Source organism: Dendropsophus ebraccatus, chromosome 3 (assembly GCF_027789765.1).
Source record: "Dendropsophus ebraccatus isolate aDenEbr1 chromosome 3, aDenEbr1.pat, whole genome shotgun sequence".
Taxonomy (NCBI): Eukaryota; Metazoa; Chordata; class Amphibia; order Anura; family Hylidae; genus Dendropsophus; species Dendropsophus ebraccatus.
Genome location: NC_091456.1, coordinates 94547272 through 94565273, shown reverse-complemented (window position 1 = coordinate 94565273; position 18002 = coordinate 94547272). Strand labels below are relative to the sequence as shown.

General features: G+C 39.0%; 1 protein-coding gene across 5 annotated transcripts in view; it reads left to right on the top strand.

Moving 5' to 3' along the window:
- NCAN (neurocan) overlaps positions 1–18002 on the top strand; it is a 156961-nt gene that overhangs the window by 88607 nt on the left and 50352 nt on the right. For all 5 annotated transcript variants that reach the window (XM_069964409.1, XM_069964406.1, XM_069964405.1 and 2 more), the window contains exons 4-6: positions 6547–6721; positions 9385–9512; positions 9689–9976. In XM_069964409.1, the coding sequence (XP_069820510.1) occupies positions 6547–6721; positions 9385–9512; positions 9689–9976 (591 nt within the window). The remainder of the gene's footprint in view (positions 1–6546; positions 6722–9384; positions 9513–9688; positions 9977–18002) is intronic.

The window sequence follows — 18002 nt, the reverse complement described above, 5'->3', positions numbered from 1 at the left end:
ACAATTCTACTTTACTCCAGCTTTATTAATTTTTATGGTGTATTTTTAAAAAGAACAAGACAAAATGTTTTTATTGTAATGCAAATGTATTCACAGTTCTCAGTGGTTTATTAGATGAAACACTTCACAGTTCCCAGTCACTTGTTATACACACCCAGTGACTTGCTATAATGCACAACCGGCACCAAGTTATTTTATATACTGGATACTGGCTGCAAGACTCCCAATGAAAACCACCCACAGTCTACACACAATCCAACCTCCTACCCTCTTCTCTCTGTCCCTATGTTTCCCTATTGCTCTGCCTGCTGCAACCTACTCTCCACTACACACAGCCTACTGCCCGCCTCCAGGGAGCCAATCACCTTATATAGAGGGGGAGGTGCTGACATCACAGAGGGGCTTGCAGATGATTGGACAGGTGCAGGGGATTATGGATAATAACAGTGACAGTACTGTAAGCTAACATGTGCGTCCACCATGTTTAGCCAATTTAGTAATATATCACTGTGAATTTGCTTCACTCAGCTCTAGTTTACATGTAAGAGACAACAAACAAGCTTTTTGTTATCTTGCACTCATACTCCTTTTTGTCTATCCACTACTTCTTGCTAGTCTACTTAATGTTATTTATATTGGGAAAAGGGAAGGATAGATAAAAGGGACTACAACTGCATGGTTAGCGTACACAATGTTCCATGTAGATGTGCGGGTCAGCACAGGAGCTCTACACAAATAGTAGGATATTTCTAATCAAGACCATTTGCGGAGCTGCTTCATTTCTCACTTTAGATGGTTTGGAATAAAAGTAGGAAATGGCTTTGACAAATCTCTAAACTATTACTGTAAAATGAGAGCCTAAGTATAAGAAATATGTAAAGGTTTTCTGTTAGTTGTAAAAAGAAAGTTTGACTAGACACATGGTAACATTGTTCTGACATTTTCCATTTCCTACAAGACGTCTTTTGTTTTATTTGGCACCTGTGACATAAAAATCTTTTCTGAAACAGGAAAAAGGGCTTCCTATCATTTTGTGATGTCAGCAACTAATAGTGTCCATATTATCACACAATATCAGTAAAATTCAGGAGTAAAATTCTGAGATGGAAATCTGTTAACCCCTTGTAGTTGTTGTAAGCGTGTTAGGTTGCATGTTTGGTTCAATATGTGGGTATCACTGCTACCATCGTACATAATGTTACCTTGACCAAGAGACTGTAACCATTTTCATATATTTTTTACTAAAAATTTATATAAAAAGTTGTTACAAAACAGGCTTTCAACAGGGGGCAATGATATCTAGCATTCTCTAGAGGAGCACCTATTGCTTTCTCTCTCTCCCTGACAATGATGGTAATAATTGATGTCATTGGATGTAGTAAACGTACATATGGTAATGAAGGTTCAGTTGTCATGGTAGCCATAAAATGAACTAAATCCATCTACCTTTTACAAATTTGAACAGTCTTTACTAGAACAGTCTTAGATCAGTGAGGGTCTGGATCCAGCAATCCCAAAAGCAATGGACCCCAGGAATGCATTGTATAGAGCAGCAGCTTGTGCCGTGGCCCGGGGTGCTGAGGTGTTATGTAGCAAGTGGGCATTTGGTATTTTATAGTTAGAACACTTGTCACGGTGGCTAGGAGGGGTGATGCCCAGCGCCAGACACACAGGCTCTGGAACTTGTAAAGATAGCACAGTTGTGTGACTGCAGGTATGGTGACAAAAACAGCACAGAGTACAACACTTAACCAAAGGTGACTTTTACTTCAGAACTTAACAGGTGCAGGTAACAATAGTGAGGGAGGTGCCTAAGAAAATAGTGAGTAGAAGTAGAGTTGTAGCTTGACTTAGCAAAGGTATAGGGTCTGTCTTGGGGGCCTTGTCCAAGGTAGAAATCTACTCTGCAAGGATTAGTGTAGCGAATAGTACTTAGTTTGAAGAAAGGAATATTCGTACTCATAAGTATACAACAGACCGCCTTCTGCCCAACCAGTTCAGAGAGTGCCAGGTTGGGTAGTATGAGCCCCAGGCCTATACAACTGGGGGTGGCTGACTCCTCGAGACCTCCCAAGATAGCTGTGTGGGATCAGTAAGATACTTCAGCTTGTGCTCTTTATCTTACTGTGGATCAGTCCCTTGACTTCTTTAGACTGTTCTGACAATACTGGAGAAGGATCCATGGTGTGGGCAAGGCTTCTGTAGGGGACGATTATGCCTCCAATGGGTTTAGCATTACATGTTAACAAAAGTCTTTCTCATAGGAAAATCTCACTCTTTCTCTCTCCGTCCCTGATAAAAGCTCTGGCCCCTTTGCCAGGGTCAGGTATAACTGCAGCAGCTACTCTCTCTGCATGTGTGTGTGTGTGTGTGTGTGTCTCTCTCTCATTATCCACAACAGAAGACAAAAGGCAAAAAGACCTCCCATCAGGAACTAAGCTTTTATAGGGGTGACTGGGTCTAACCTCCTATTGGTGGGTCTGTGTAAGAAGAGAACTGTGTGGGGTACCTGCACCTGTAATTAGTCAGAAACCGTGAGCATAAAACAGTCCACTTAACCCTTTTCCTTCAGCTGTGCCCTTACAGACGGATAGGGGAGAGTGAGACACCAAGTGGTGAAAGTGCTAATGGCAGCTTCATCCCCTTTGTGTGACACCTGCAGAGTTACCTTTACCCAGGTGACATAAAACTTAGTGAACACCTGTACCAGGACATTAGCATTAGCATACAGAGCAGGAGAACATAATAAAATGGAATTTGCTAAGTATTTTATTGCTTTTAGGTTAAAGATATATTAATGTAAGTGAAGTTTGCGCCTGTAACTAAATTCTGCAGATTGCAAAAGCTAAAGATGTGCAGCAATTCAACACCAAACCACAGCAGAAAATCCACACCAAATCCACTGTGGTTTTTGTTGCAAAATATGTGAATAAAAAAAAATCAATAGGGTATGTTCACATCATTATTTATGGCCTAATGATCCAAATATGGCTCCCGACACAGCGATCTATGCAAAGAGTCTGCCACAGGCAGGCTCCATGCAATGATCACAGAAAACACTGACCAATGCTATGCTATGGCATAGCAATGATCAGTGTTACTGATACAATGTAAAAATGTAAAAGTCCCCTAGGGGGATCTAAAAAGTGTTACATAATTTTTTTTAAAAGTTTTAAAAACACGCCATAGCCCCTCCCCCAATAAAATTTTAAATTACCCCCTTTCCCATTTTATAAATAAAATATATAAAAATAAACAAATAAACATATTATATATCGTAGCATGAGTAATTGTCTGATCGATTAAAATAAAACAATATTGTTCCCGCATGGTGAACAGCGTAAACAAAAAGCGTTAAAAAAAAAAAAAAACAGGATTGGTGATTTTTTATTACATTTTTTTTTTTTTTTTTACTAAAACTGATCAATACGTCTCATCTACACAAATCTGATACAAAAAAAAAATAGAGATCATGGCACAAAAAACACTCCATAAAGCCTCATACATGAAAAAATAAAAGCTATAAGAGCCACAATAAGATAAAAGTAAAATATTAGCTAAATAAACTGCATATCGCTGTATTTAGACTGACCTATAGAAAAATGTTATGTCTTTTATCGAAAAATTTCACCCCATAAATAATATTTTGGGGGTTCCATCATACATGTTATGGTAGATTGAAAGGCGCCATTACAAAGTACACTTATGAAAAAACAAGCCCTGGCCCTTTAGATGGAACAACAAAAGTATTATAGCTCTTAGAAGGCGATTCTTTATTGATGCAAGGTGTTTTTAAGTTTCTAATGAGACATACACTTTGACCTTGGAAGAAACTGCGTATATAGTAGCAAAACGTGTATTGGGTCTTGGGGGTCTGCATTTCCTGGCTGTATATGGCCATGTTCACAAAACGTATAATTTCCTAAAAGCACGGCCGTTGTTGCCGATTGCAACAACGTCCATGATTAATACAAAAATATATGTTACCTGGCCTCTATGGAATCCCGGCCGAAGCATATACACATATTATACGCTCCGGCCGGGATCTCTGACGGCGCAGTAGAAAACTGACATGTCAGTTTTCTGCGGCCGTTATTCAGGGAATAGCAGCAGAAAACCCTGTCAGTGCACACTATGGAACGAGCGGCTTCGGCCACACGCTCCATAGTGTGCAGTGGGGAGTTCTGATGCAGGCGCGCACAGATGCGCATGCATGAGAACTCTGCAGCACTAAAGATCATCCTGCAGGTAGTGCAGTACAGGCGGGGATAATCTTTTCTAAAACCGGCCTGTCTCATACATAATGTGAACATAGCCTATCTCTGTATTCCAACAGTTACATCCTGTGTTTCGCAGGTTTTTAGTTTTTTTCCCACTGGAGGTATATTCTAGGTATATGATACACGTTATGTGGATTCCTTTTTATTACTTTTCTAACTGGACATGCCAATTTAGCGCTTTTGCACTATAAGGACATTGCTGTCAGCTCCCAGGTCCTATTGTTTGGGGGAGGGGGGTGCACATTGGGCACCCCCCAATCGTCCGCGCCCGCTAATTAGGACAGTTAGATGCAGCTGTCAAACATGACTGGATCAGCTTGGATCGGCCGGGGTTCAGCTTCGGAATGACGCTGATCCCGACTCGGCAATATATTTAGATGGTCTGCTGCAGACCATTATAATAGAGCGCCGATCTGATGGATCATTGCTCTATTATATTCACAGCATTGATCTCAATGGGAGATCAGTGCTGTGTATATAGAAGTCCCCCAGGGGGCTTCTAACTACTGTTAGTGAAAAAAAAAGTGTTTTTAATAATAAAAAAATCCCCTCCCCTGATAAGTTTAAATCACCCCCTTTTCCCATTTTATAAATAAAAATAAATAAATAAATGAATAAACAAACATATTTGACATCGCCGCGTGCGTAATCGACCGAAATATTAAATTATCACATTCCTGATCTCTCACGGTAAACGGCGTAAGCACCGAAAAATCCCAAAGTGAAAAATTGCTTATTTTTAGTCGCATCAAATTCAGAAAAATTGTCGCATGTGTGCACTTAAGGTAGCGATAGAAAGACAACATCATGGTGCAAAAAATGACACATCAGAAAGCCCCATAAACCAAAGGATAAAAGCGCTAAAAGCCTGGGAATAGAGCGATTTTAAGGAACGTTTATTTTCTGTAAAAGGTTTTAATTTTTTACGAGCCATCAATTAATATAAAAGTTATACAAGTTGCATATCGTTTTAATCGTACCGACTTGAGGATCATATATAACAAGTTCAATTTCACTGCGCATATAATTTTTTTCTGGTTTCCCAGCATATTTTATGCAAAATTCAGCATGTCATTGCAAAGTACAATTAGTGACGCAAAAAATAAGGACTTATGTGGGTCTGTAGGTGTGAAAATGCAACTGCTATGGCCTTATATACACAAGGAGGAAAAAACGAAAACGCAAACACGAAAATTAGCCGGTCCTTAAGGGGTTAATTTAGGTCCAATTGTTTATGTGTTTACAAGGGCATTAACTCTATGTTCTTTAGGTACTTAGGGGGGAATACTGCATGCTATTATTATTGTTAGGTCCAGATTTTGTGTGATCTGAGCCTTCTTCTGTGCTGTTTGTGGGTCTGTAGTCCTGTGTCTTTATGTGACTGTTTGTGTTTTTTGTAGTACTTGATGCCATATGGGCCCAAGATTGAGATATTTTTATATTTTGTGATTAAGGGCCCTATTCCATTCGTTGTAATAATTCGTTTGAATAGCAGTTAATAAGCAATCAATAGCAGTAGTGACTAACGCAATAGCAACGACAAGACGACCGCAAGAACGATCATAAGTAACGATTATCATTTCATGTAAATGGGTGAACGATTTCAGGTCTTTCGCAATAACGATCGTTTGGATAGTTTATCGTTAACGATTATGCGAACGATAATCGTCCCATGGAATAGGGCCCTAAGGCTGGGTTCACATTGCATTTTTTGCAATTAATTTTTGTTGTCTATCTTGTTTTCTGTCTCCTGGTTTGCTGTTTTTAATATAACAATTGTGGATTTTCGATGCATAAATTCCATGTGGAAAATCTGCAATGTATATGCCATGCATGGCCATACCCTCACTAGACATTCTTTCCTGCAAATTAGTTTTCCTCACAGGGAAATGTAAAGGCTTAACAATGACTATAGTAGGCGGGATGCAGCTATTATCTTTTCTTATTCAGTTCATTCCTTTGTGGGTTGATGTGCTTCTGTACCATATCACATGATAGGTGAGACATTCACATTAAACTGTTTTCTATGCCAGCTTCAAAGAAGCGTATAAATAGCATTGCTTTGATAGATGTCTCTGTAGTATTGTGATGCATTGTAGAAAAACTGCCATAAGCAGCATTATTATTACTGCTCACTTGGATGTTGGGATAAGGAAATATAAAAAAAAATGAGCAAATCAAAAAATAATTTATTTTAGGTATCCTGCTATGCTTTGATGTTATCTGTAAAATAAAAAAAGAAACCCTCTCTTTTTTCCTTTTGTAGGTTTGGTGTTTCATTACCGTGCTGCTAGTAACAGATATGCTCTGACGTTCCCTGATGCTGTACGATCCTGTGAGGAGAACTCTGGTGCCATCGCATCTCCGGAGCAGCTTCAGGCTGCATTTGAGGATGGCCTGGACAATTGTGATGCAGGATGGCTATCTGATCGGACTGTGAGGTACAATTTTCAATATCCAAAAAATCTATTAAAAGCTGACATTTTGTTTGATCATTAGAAGGATATTACTATCTACCAGGTGTGCAATTCTTAGCAGATAGAAAAAAGTGCAAAGCGGCACTCACCAAGCCACTTTAAAAGGCAGACTTCCATCACAGAGGTGTCGGTACAGACAAACAAAAAGCAAGGACTGTTTTGTGCTCTGGTGCGCTTCATTTTGGCCCATGGTCATTGCCCTTTGTTTGCGTGCACCTATATGATGGAATAAAGTCTGCCTTTTAAAGTGTCTTGGAGAGTGCTACATCACTTTTTTTTTTAATCTACTAAGAATTCCCCACCTAAGACTTGATTACTTTAGTGTTCAGCAACACAACCTGAGAATCAATGTCTGTATACCCATGGCTTGTTTCCCGTCTAGAAAACTGCATGTGTGTAAATGTCAAGGTTGTTGTTTCTCTTTTTTCTTATTACCATCTACTTCCCACCAACCTCATGGCGGAGGGCTACCCAACCTCCTCTAGCCAGGTTGCGGCTGCCAGAGGTAGTTGGGAAGCTGAAAACAGCCACATGGGCCGTTTTACACAGTTTATGTAACTCCCATTGACTTTGATAGGAGTTATGGAAAGCACCGCAAGCTACTGTGCGGTGTTTGTAAAACGCAGGAGTTGCAAAAACAGAGTAGGTCACAGTAATACAATGTTTATGTAATCTCCAATAACCTCTGGGGGACTAATGTGACTGTAAAACACCCTTACCACCTCCAGCTCCTGCAAGCAAGCCAAGGTGCCTCAGAAGTGGAACCCATATCAGACATCTATGTCATATTCTGTAGATAATTGTCTGAGATTGCAAAACCCCTTGAACAAGAGCTGTCTCTCAACATTTTAGGGTGAATGGCTACATTTATAGTATACTCATTCTAATTCACTTGAGTATCACAGTAATTAAAAGTACTCCATACTCAAATGAAATTGATAATCTTCGATCAACCAATAAACATAGCAGGAAGGGACTGGGAGGTCCTGCTACGTAGTAGCTATGTTGGCTGCTATCATAGCAGTGATTGGACGGCTGCATCAGGATACCTGGGTCTATATAGACCCACGTCTCCTTATGTTTGAATCACTTGCAGTCTGTTAGCTGACAGGGAGAGCTGCTGGAACAGTCAGAGCAGGTGTAGGGCTTAGATTGTATAGTTAGGCGATTAGCTTACAAACATACCCAAGAGCCCTTTTAAGGAGTAGTAGTAGTAATTAGTGAATGTGACTGAATGGGCTATTTCCATACAATACACCAATATTGGCAGGAATAGTATAGTGGTATATAGGTAGTAGTTGTCAGCTATATCCACATTCACACCTATTATAAACTCCTTTTAGGATTAAAAAAAAAATCTGTCATACAGTATAGCACCAGTGTTATGCAGTCTACCCAGTGTCATAGAGCAACAATCTTGGGGTGGTAACTGAGTATACACTACTGTATATTGTGCTACACTTTATTACTGAAAGTAGCATACTTACTACTGTACAAAACCTTAATATATCTATCTATCTATATATATATATATATATATATATATATATATATATATATATATATATATTGTATGTGTGTATATATATATATATATATATATATATATATATATATATATATTTCCTGGCTAGTATCTCTTTCTTGAAAACAAAGCACAAAAAAATTATCTGCAATAAATTATAATACCAGTGTTATACAGTCTAACCAGTGTCATGGTAAGACAGTGTAGTGGTGGGTATTGAGTATACACCACTGTATACTGTGCTACACTTATTTTGCTGACAGTACTATACTCACTACTGTCTAAAAATTAAATACAATCTGACTGGTGTTATCCCTTTCTGCAAAACAAAGCACAAAAAAAACATCTGCCACACACTGTATCCAGTCTAACCAGTGTCCTATTGCGACAGTGTAGTGGTGTTGACTGAGTATACTCTCTGTATACTGTGCTACACTTTTTTGCTGTAAAAGTGGCGTAATTCAGGAAAGAGGGAGTCTTTAATGCATTTATGCATGCTCCCCCTGCTGTGTCAGTTCCATTTCCATGGTGTCTTATCACTTTCTGAGGTTTTCAGGTGCACCAGACACCATCCTCTCTGCCGAATAGGAGGCCTCTGAAAAAGAGTCTACCATTGACTTTAATAAAGTTCCTTACTCAAATCGAGCATTTTAGTACTTGATCATTTCTAGTTAATAACATATAATAATAGAAAACTGTTAGATTTAGTACCTGTTGATTATACAGTCAATATACAAAAATTGGTTTAGTTACTTGAAAGCAACGAGTATTAGAAAGACGATAGTTCCTCGTATTACCAGTAGATTTTGATAAAGCACATAGCTACCGCAAAAGTATGTGACAAGCACAATCCTTTCCCAGTATGGGATTCACATGAGTAAAATCAAAATGCTTCATATAGATGGATAAGTAATGTACACATCAATGCTGTATTGTCAACAATTGGCGTATTTGCCGCTATCATATCTCAATTCATGAGTGCAATGCCGAATAAATACCAACTCTGCAATAGAGATTAATTGGATATTCCATCCTCTGGGAAAATGGTCTCTAATAACAACCCAAGCATTAATCCTTCATTTCATCTGTTTCTCTTCTATAGATACCCAATCAAGACACCCAGGCCTGGTTGCTATGGAGACAGAAATAATGTTCCTGGTGTCAGGACTTACGGAGAGCGAGAACTGCAGGAAACCTATGACGTGTACTGTTACACTGAGACTCCCCTAGGTAGGATTTAGGTACTTACAGTACTAGGAGGAGACACTAATAGAATAATTGCTTTTTTTTAACAAAACATTTCTCCTCCTAATGGTTTATACTAAACTTGATACTTTTATATCACTATTAAAAATAAGGAGCTGAACTTAATCATCTCTTAATATTTATGGTCTCTCTAAATGTAGGCGATGTTTATTATGTGCCTGAAAGGAACTCTCTCGAGGGCGCACGGAATGCATGCATGCTTGATGGAGGGACGTTGGCTACTGTGGGCCAGCTTTATGCAGCTTGGAGGAAGGGTTTGGACCAATGTGACCCAGGCTGGCTGGCAGATAATAGTGTTCGCTATCCAATACGAAATCCCAGAAAAAACTGTGGTGGAGAGGAACCAGGGGTTCGAACTTTATATCAATATGGAAACCGAACAGGATTTCCACACCCTGAGAGGAAGTTTGGGGCCTACTGCTACAAAGGTATTGTTACCATGTTTATTACTATGTTTTAAAATATTTTAATTATTATATTTTTTTTATTGAATTATGTATTTTATTATATTAATATTACTTGTCATGAAAGTGCAGCATACAAAAAAAAAATGTGTCTGAAATGTAAAACATGACTATTTATATGGTGTTTATGTCCATATATTGCATATCATTCAATGATTTGTGTTCCAAATCAACACACATACACACAACTTATTTAACCCAACTTAACTACAGTACCTCCAGGTATAATGATGGAGAAAGTGATCAGTTCTGTAGTTCTGTAATCTCAGAACGCCATAAGTATGCCAAGACAATCGCCCGGATTTAAAAATGACCACATTTCAAATGAGTTTTATAAACTTTTTAGACGCTTTTAAGTAAGTCAACTAATCTAATCTAAACGTGAACTAGATAGTCTTCAGATATGGCAGACTTCAGTGTGATACATTTTGATAAATCTGGCACATTTGAAGACTGTTCATCTAAGTTTGCACTGTCTGAGGAATTAGCCTTAGTAAATCTAAGCCAAACCTAAGGGGAAAAAAAAGACAAAAAAAAAACAACAAAAAACAATACAATAATAAAAATGCCTATGAAGGTGTGCTAGAAATAACCCTCCCAATAACCAGGGACAGCCTAGAGTTTTAGTAATCTGTCCTTCTCTTATCAGTGGCAAATGTAATTATAATGTATGTTTGGTATTTTTATCCTGTGATTTCTTTTTTAATTCTGACTATAATCTGGTTTCCAAATAAAAAAATGACAAGCTTTGGTCTGGTGCTTCATTTACAGTATGTTCACATGCAGCAGACTTCTGTTCCACAGATGTGAATAGGGCTATATGTGCAGCATGGATGTGGATTTCTACAAGCCTTATTTAGATGTGAGCAGCAGCTGCAAACATTTCAACATGAAATCTGCCTCATTAGAACATAACCTTAGTGTTGCCCTGAAAGGTAATATGTTAGCGCAGAAAACACGTTTTATGGGAACTCATCAAATTTAAGATTGAAAGAATGAAAATATCAAAGTGGCAGTAGGGTTTACTACTGGAAAATGTTTCTTCATCACTGTGAAACAATAAACCAATAAAACGATTGTCAGAAGATTGTTTGACAGATAACTAAATCAATGAAAAGGTTGTCTCCAACACAGTGAAAAGGTTGGCTCTGACACTGCTCTGTATTGTTAGCATAATCTGTACACATGAATTGCAAAGCTACTCAAACCTTTACTTTCTTAGTGCTCCAGTTCCCTTTTCAAATCTGTATATTTTCATAAATAGAGAGTTTTCCATTAGTGTTGCACATTCTGCAAATATGAACTTTTTGGTGGAGATTATTAGTTTGTCTGCACACAGATAACCATTCCAAGGTTGGTGCTCATGCCAAGGTGCCAAGGTTCCAGCTCATCTCTAATAACAAACTATAATCTTTATGCATTTTCTATATAGCTTTTACATTGACCTCAGGTACTTTGTAGAGATTTACATGACTAAACTAATATTACTTATTATACTATATACCCTGTCCCTCCTTTGGTCCTCTGGGCTGCCAGGGCTGTTGAATTATCTAGAGTATGCTTATTCTCTGTCATGTCAGTAACGTCACATGACTGTAACTAGGGCTTACTTTGGAATAGACCTTATATTTCAAGCTTACTCCAAAAACGCTGCAAACTCAAGGTAGGACTTATTTTTGGAGAAGTGCGGTATCTGCTAACATTACCACTGTTTCTGTCTTCAACTGTAAACAAGGATTTTACTTGTATTTTGCCTTTGGCTTGGCCTGATTTGAAGCTGTTGTATTCACTGAATACTGACCAACCTGAATGGAGGCTCTCAGATATTGTATCATGTGGAAACCATTCTGCCTAAACTGAAATTTGTAGAGCACGCCTTGAAGTAAAATAGCTTTATTATGTAAACAGGATGTATTGTTAACCCTTTCTTGACCGGACTAATTTTCGTTTTTGCGCTTTTGGTTTTTCCTCCTCGTGTTCAAAAGGCCATAGCTCTTGCATTTTTTCACCTGCAGACCCACATGAGCCCTTATTTTTTGCGCCACTAATTGTACTTTGCAATGGCAGGCTTAATATTTGCATAAAGTATGCTGCAAAACAAAAAAAAGTTAAATGTGTGGTGAAATTGAAAAAAAAAAATATATTTTTTTTTTTTTGGGGGGGGGGATGGGGTTGTGTTTATGCCGTTTGCCCTAGGGTGAAACTGACATGTTATGCATGTTCCTCAAGTTGTTATGATGTCAACAATATGTAACTTGTGTAACTTTTATTTTATTTGATGGCTTTTAAAAATTAAAACCTTTTTAACCCCTAGGCGACCCTGGGCGTATCTGTATGTCCTGGGCCGCCTAGGGATGTCCAGAGCGGTTCCGTGTGGCAGCCCCGCTCTGAACCGCCGTCGGTCCTGGGTGCAGCTCGTAGCCCGAGACCGCGGCTATTAGCGGGCACGATCCGATCGCTGTGCCCGCAAATTAAGTAATCAAAGTTGACAGCTGCATCCGATTACTTACTGCAGTCCATCCCTGGTGTCTAGTGGGGTGGATCGCCCCCACGGGACGTTGTAATGGCGCTGATCCCGGCTCAGCACTCAATTGCTTCCGGCTGCAGCAGCCGGAAGCATTCCAGTGCCTATCTTATTGATCTAAGCTGTATAACTATACTGCATAGATCTCAATGGGAGATCAGTGTTCTTATACTAGAAGTCCCCCAGAGGGGCTTCTAGTATAAGTGTAAAAGTAAAAAAAAAGTGTTATTATTAATGAAAAAAAACCCTCCCCTAATAAAAGTTTGAATCACTCCCCTTTCCCCATGTTATAAATAAAAATAAATAAAAAATAAATAAAGATGTTTGTTATCGCTGTGTGCATAATCGCCCGAACTATTAATTTATCATATTTCTGATCTCGCACGGTAAACGGCGTAAGCGCAAAAAAATCCCAAAGTACAAAATTGCGCATTTTTGGTTGCATCAAATCCAGAAAAATTGTAATAAAAAGCGTTCAAAAAGTCGCATATGCGCAATCAAGGTACCGATAAAAAGTAAAGATCATGGCGCAGAAAATGGCACCTTACACAGCCCCATAGACCAAAGGATAAGAGCTTTAAGCATGGGAATAGAGCGATTTTAAGGAACATATATTTGTTAACAATGATTTGAATTTTTTTACAAACCATCACATAATAGAAAAGAAGATGTTACATATCGTTGTATTTGTAACAACTTGAGGAACATATATAACAAGTCAGTTTTACACCAGGACAAACAGGGTAAAAACAAAACCCCTCCAAATAAAAGAAATGCGTTGGTTTTTTTTTCAATTTCACCACACATTAAATTTTTTTCTGGTTTTGCAGTGTACTTTATGAAAAAAATTCAGCCAATTCTGCAAATTTAGTACAATTAGTGGTGCAAAAAAGAGGGCATAGTTGTGTCTCAAGGTGAAAATATGCAACTGCTATGGCCTTTTAAGCACAAGGAGGAAAAAGCGAAAACGCAAAAATTGAAATTGGCCCGGTCCTCTAAGGGTTCAAAAATAAATGTTCCTTAAAATTGCACTATTACCATGCTTATAGCGCTTTTATCCTTTGGTCTATGGGGCTGTGTGAGGTGTACTTTTTTGCGCCATAATGTTTACTTTCTATCGTTACCTTGATTGTGCATGTGCGAGTTTTTGATAGCTTTCTATTACACTTTTTCTGGATTTGATGCAACCAAAAATGCGCAATTTTGAAATAAATGAATGAAATAAATGAATAAATGAATGAAATAAATTAATAGTTCGGGCGATTACGCAAGCAGCGATACCAAACATGTTTATTTATTTATTTTTATTTATAAAATGGGGAAAGGGGGGTAATTCAAACTTTTATAAGGGGAGGGGATTTTTTATTAATAGAAAAAACATTTTTTTTTTTTTTTTTTTTAACACACATACTAGAAGTCCCCCTGGGGGACTTCTAGTATAAATGCACTGATCTCTCATTGAGATCTATGCAGTATAGATATACTGCATAGATCAATGAGATAGGTACTCTATTGCTTTCGGCTGCTGCAGCCAAAACGATAGAATGCAGAGTCGGGATCCGCACTAGAGAGAAGGGAAGGGTCAAAGCAGCATTTTAAATGCAGCTGTCAACTTTGACAGCTGCATTTAAAAGGCTAATTAGCGGGCATGGCGATCGAACCGTGCCCTCTAATTGCCGAAGTTTGGGCTGCAGATAGCACCCAGGATTGTGGCGGTTCAGAGCGGGGTCATCGCGCGGCCCCTCTCTGAACGCCCCTACCCGCATGAGAACGTACAGTTACGCCCTCATGTGGGAAGGGGTTAATTAACAAATAGGCCATTTTCATAATAAAGCTATTCTTTTTTCACCAATGAAATGAAGCGATTAGGTCAGAAAAAAGACACAGACAAGTTTTATACAGATATATATTTAAAATGTGTAGCATCTAAGCTTGTGGATGGGGCAGAGACCCGCACATAGAGTAAAGGGGTTGACATTATCACTTTAAGGCATCATCTTTAGATGTTTTATTAGACGGAATTTCCACCATTATCTCTTGGCCAATGTAGAGTGGTGATTCATCATTGAATATGACTTTCACCCAATCCGCCACCCTCCATTATCATATTTCTTTAGCCCACTATAGGGGTATGAGCACACTGTGGAATTTGGGCACACGTCAATTTGGAGCGGACATGTGTGGTGTTTGGGGGTCCCTTGGGTACTTACCACGGTGGTCTGGAGTGGAGTTGGGACCCACCTGGACTATTGGTACCACCACACACAGAAAGGGGAGATGACCCAAGGAGGATGCAATGGCTGTGTAAGTGCTTAGGGAATAACCACTGAGTCCAATTAAAATAAATAAACTTCTTTACTGCAGGAAGACTTAAAATAGTGATATACAGTAGGATCTTAACTTGATAATATCCTTGAATATTTAGCAACTCGATCTGTGCTGGGAGTTTAGAGAGAGGTATAGTTGTGCTGACTGAGTTGCGTACTGAGAGGTAGAAGAGGTTCAGAGAAATAGAGAGGGGGATGTCAAGAGAGTCCCAACCCAGGGTAGAAATGTGCTCTGCCTGAACTTTAGAAAGAGAATAAGTAGAGTTCTTGAGAATAGAGAGAATACCTGTGCCTGTGTTTTGACTCTTTGGTCTTGCACCACCTATTGCCCTAGACCTTGTTACCTGGTTTGAGCAGAGTGGTCAGAGTTCTCTGATGACGTAGAGTAGAGAGATGAGTACGTAGGCTTCTAGCAACTTTTCTCTATCCGTATCAGTTCCTTTCTTCTGTTGGATACTCTCCTGCACTTTTAAGCTGGGTTCACACACTGTATACTTCAGGCAGTATTTGGTCCTCAAGTCAGGTCCTCATAGCAACCAAAACCAGGAGTGGATTGAAAACACAGAAAGGCTCTGTTCACACAATGTTGAAATTGAGTGGATGGCCGTCATATAACGGTAAATAACTGCCATTATTTCAATATAACAGCCGTTGTTTTAAAATAACAGCAAAAATTTGCCATTAAATGACGGCCATCCACTCAATTACAACATTATGTGAACATAGCCTTTCTGTGTTTTCAATCCACTCCTGGTTTTGGTTGCTATACAGCCTCACAAATACAGCCTCAAATATACATAGTGTGAACCCAGCCTTAGACTGGTTCTCGACGTGGGTTGGGGTGATCCCTGACTCTAAGTGTGCGTTCAGCACTGCATAGTGTGTGAAAGTGCTGCTTTCAAGAAACAAGTGCTAAGGTGTCTCATGTGCGTCCGCTCTCTACAGACACCAACCAACTACTGTCCATAAGCCAGGGCCCTCCTTGGCTACTACAGGGACCTTTCTGGCTTGCGTCATTACTCTACAACAGCCAGAGTAAGACTCACTAAGGTGTGGCTACACTTCCTCCCCCCATGTGACTTCCTTTTACAGCATTTGTAAGGTGTGCTGTGACTGGGAAGAGAAGAGAGTGCAAGAGAAAGTGAAGGGTAAAGATAGGTAGAAAAGAGAAAGAACTCCCATTGGTGCACAGATCCTAAAGCAATAACCCTTTAGTTACATCTAGCTATGCAATACTTAGGTACACAATACACATACTAGCGACATCTAGTGACAAAACTTAGGTACTACTTCAATACCACTTTTACTTTAAAGTACAGACTTTTGCGAGGGGTGTAAAGACTAGAAACAACTGTGGTGGGACACCACACATGCCAATTCTGTGGGTGGATGGCGGATTGAGCTTTAGAATATCATTGAGTCTATGGGACAGGCGGAACTTCATCTGGAGACTTCAAGTGGAGATTGAAAGTTCAGCCCAAATTCCTTAGTGTTCACATACCCTTGTATTGTTTTTTCTGTTGAGGTCTTAGTGCTCATTTTGATTTGACTTTAATATATTTAAATTCCATTTCATTCAGAAAACATCTTACAGTTCTGTCATAAACATGTTGCCAGACTTAAGATTGTCCTAAAAATGCTTGAAATAGACCAGGCAAGAAGAAAGTACACATAATTTATAACAGTGGTGCATCTTGGTAGACATATTGGACACTATTCTCTTCCTTATACCACCTATTGGTTCGCTTATGTTATACCAATTTTTTTAACCTAAAGTTTTAGCACCGTTTTTATGCAGTCTGTTCAGTTTAATGCCATACCCATTTTCTCTAAGCAACTGCACAGTATATCTCCTTTTCTATACACCTTTTAAAAGGTTTAGTGAAATGGATCTGTTGTAAGGTATGTACAAAGTCAAAATTCTGCGCCTTTACCTTAGTAAATCTCCTGACCCGTTGATCCCTGTTTCTGTCCATTGGTTTTAAATTTAGTTTTTTTTGCTGTGCTTGTATCCCTTCTTTCAAGGCATAATGCTTTTCTACACACTTTGATGTTTCCTTCCTACCCATATGCTGTTCTTGTATAACCATCCTGTTATTATTATTATTATTATTTTATTATTTATTTATAAAGCACCCTTAATTCCAGAGCGCTATACAAGCGATAGGGGTAACAAACAGGAACAATACAAGATCAAAACACATTACATGAAGGCAAATGGCTAACTGGTGCATGGGGAAAGAGGACCCTGCCCGCGAGGGCTTCCAATTTTCCACCACACTCCATGTTTGGTTCATGGCAGCTGGTGTCCCCCAGCATCCTCTTTCCTCCTAGGCTCCAACCATGGGCACCACTGCATTTCCTCCACTGGCCTATATGGCATCAGCCCTCCTAGATTTAAAGGGCCAGTGTGCTCCCATTTATTCTTCTTTAATCTATCCTCTTAACCCTGCACCATTTAAAGCTGTTCCACCTCTTCCTTACTTGCCTGGGCATTGTTGGTTTCTTGTGTTACTGAGCAAGGGTGTGGTTCCTGTGCCTGCTAATTTTTGTATCCTGACCCGTGCCTGACCCATTCTGTACAGTTTGTTACTCCCATTGCCAACCCAAACTGCTTGGATGGGGGGATGGAGGGATGTATCTAGAATTTTTCTTGTAAAGCCCATCAAAACATTAAAGCCATCCTATTCATTAAAGATAATGGTAGCTTACAAATAATAGTAGGTTGTTTGCAAATGCAGTAACTGGACAGTAAATGGACAAATCACAGGGTTACTAGTTTAATGTAATGGTATGTTTAATGGTATAACCCGATTCTATAATACAGTCAATAATTAGACTTTCTAATCCTCCATTGTGTTGCTTATATATATCGATTGTGAAACCTCATGCTTTTGCATCATTTAGATAGGTACAACATAGTGTTAATGACGTTCTGCCAATAATATCTTACTAAATTATTGCTGAATTTTCCCAGACAAACCTAAAACCCCTAGAAAGACAACGCAAGCCTTCACAGTTCAGCTGATTTTGCAGCTCCTGGGTATGATAAATACTGATAATGACAATTTAGTCCTGTAAGAGCTTTATTACTAACAATCCTTCATCCTTATAGGGCCAGATATTTCCCAGCAGTAAA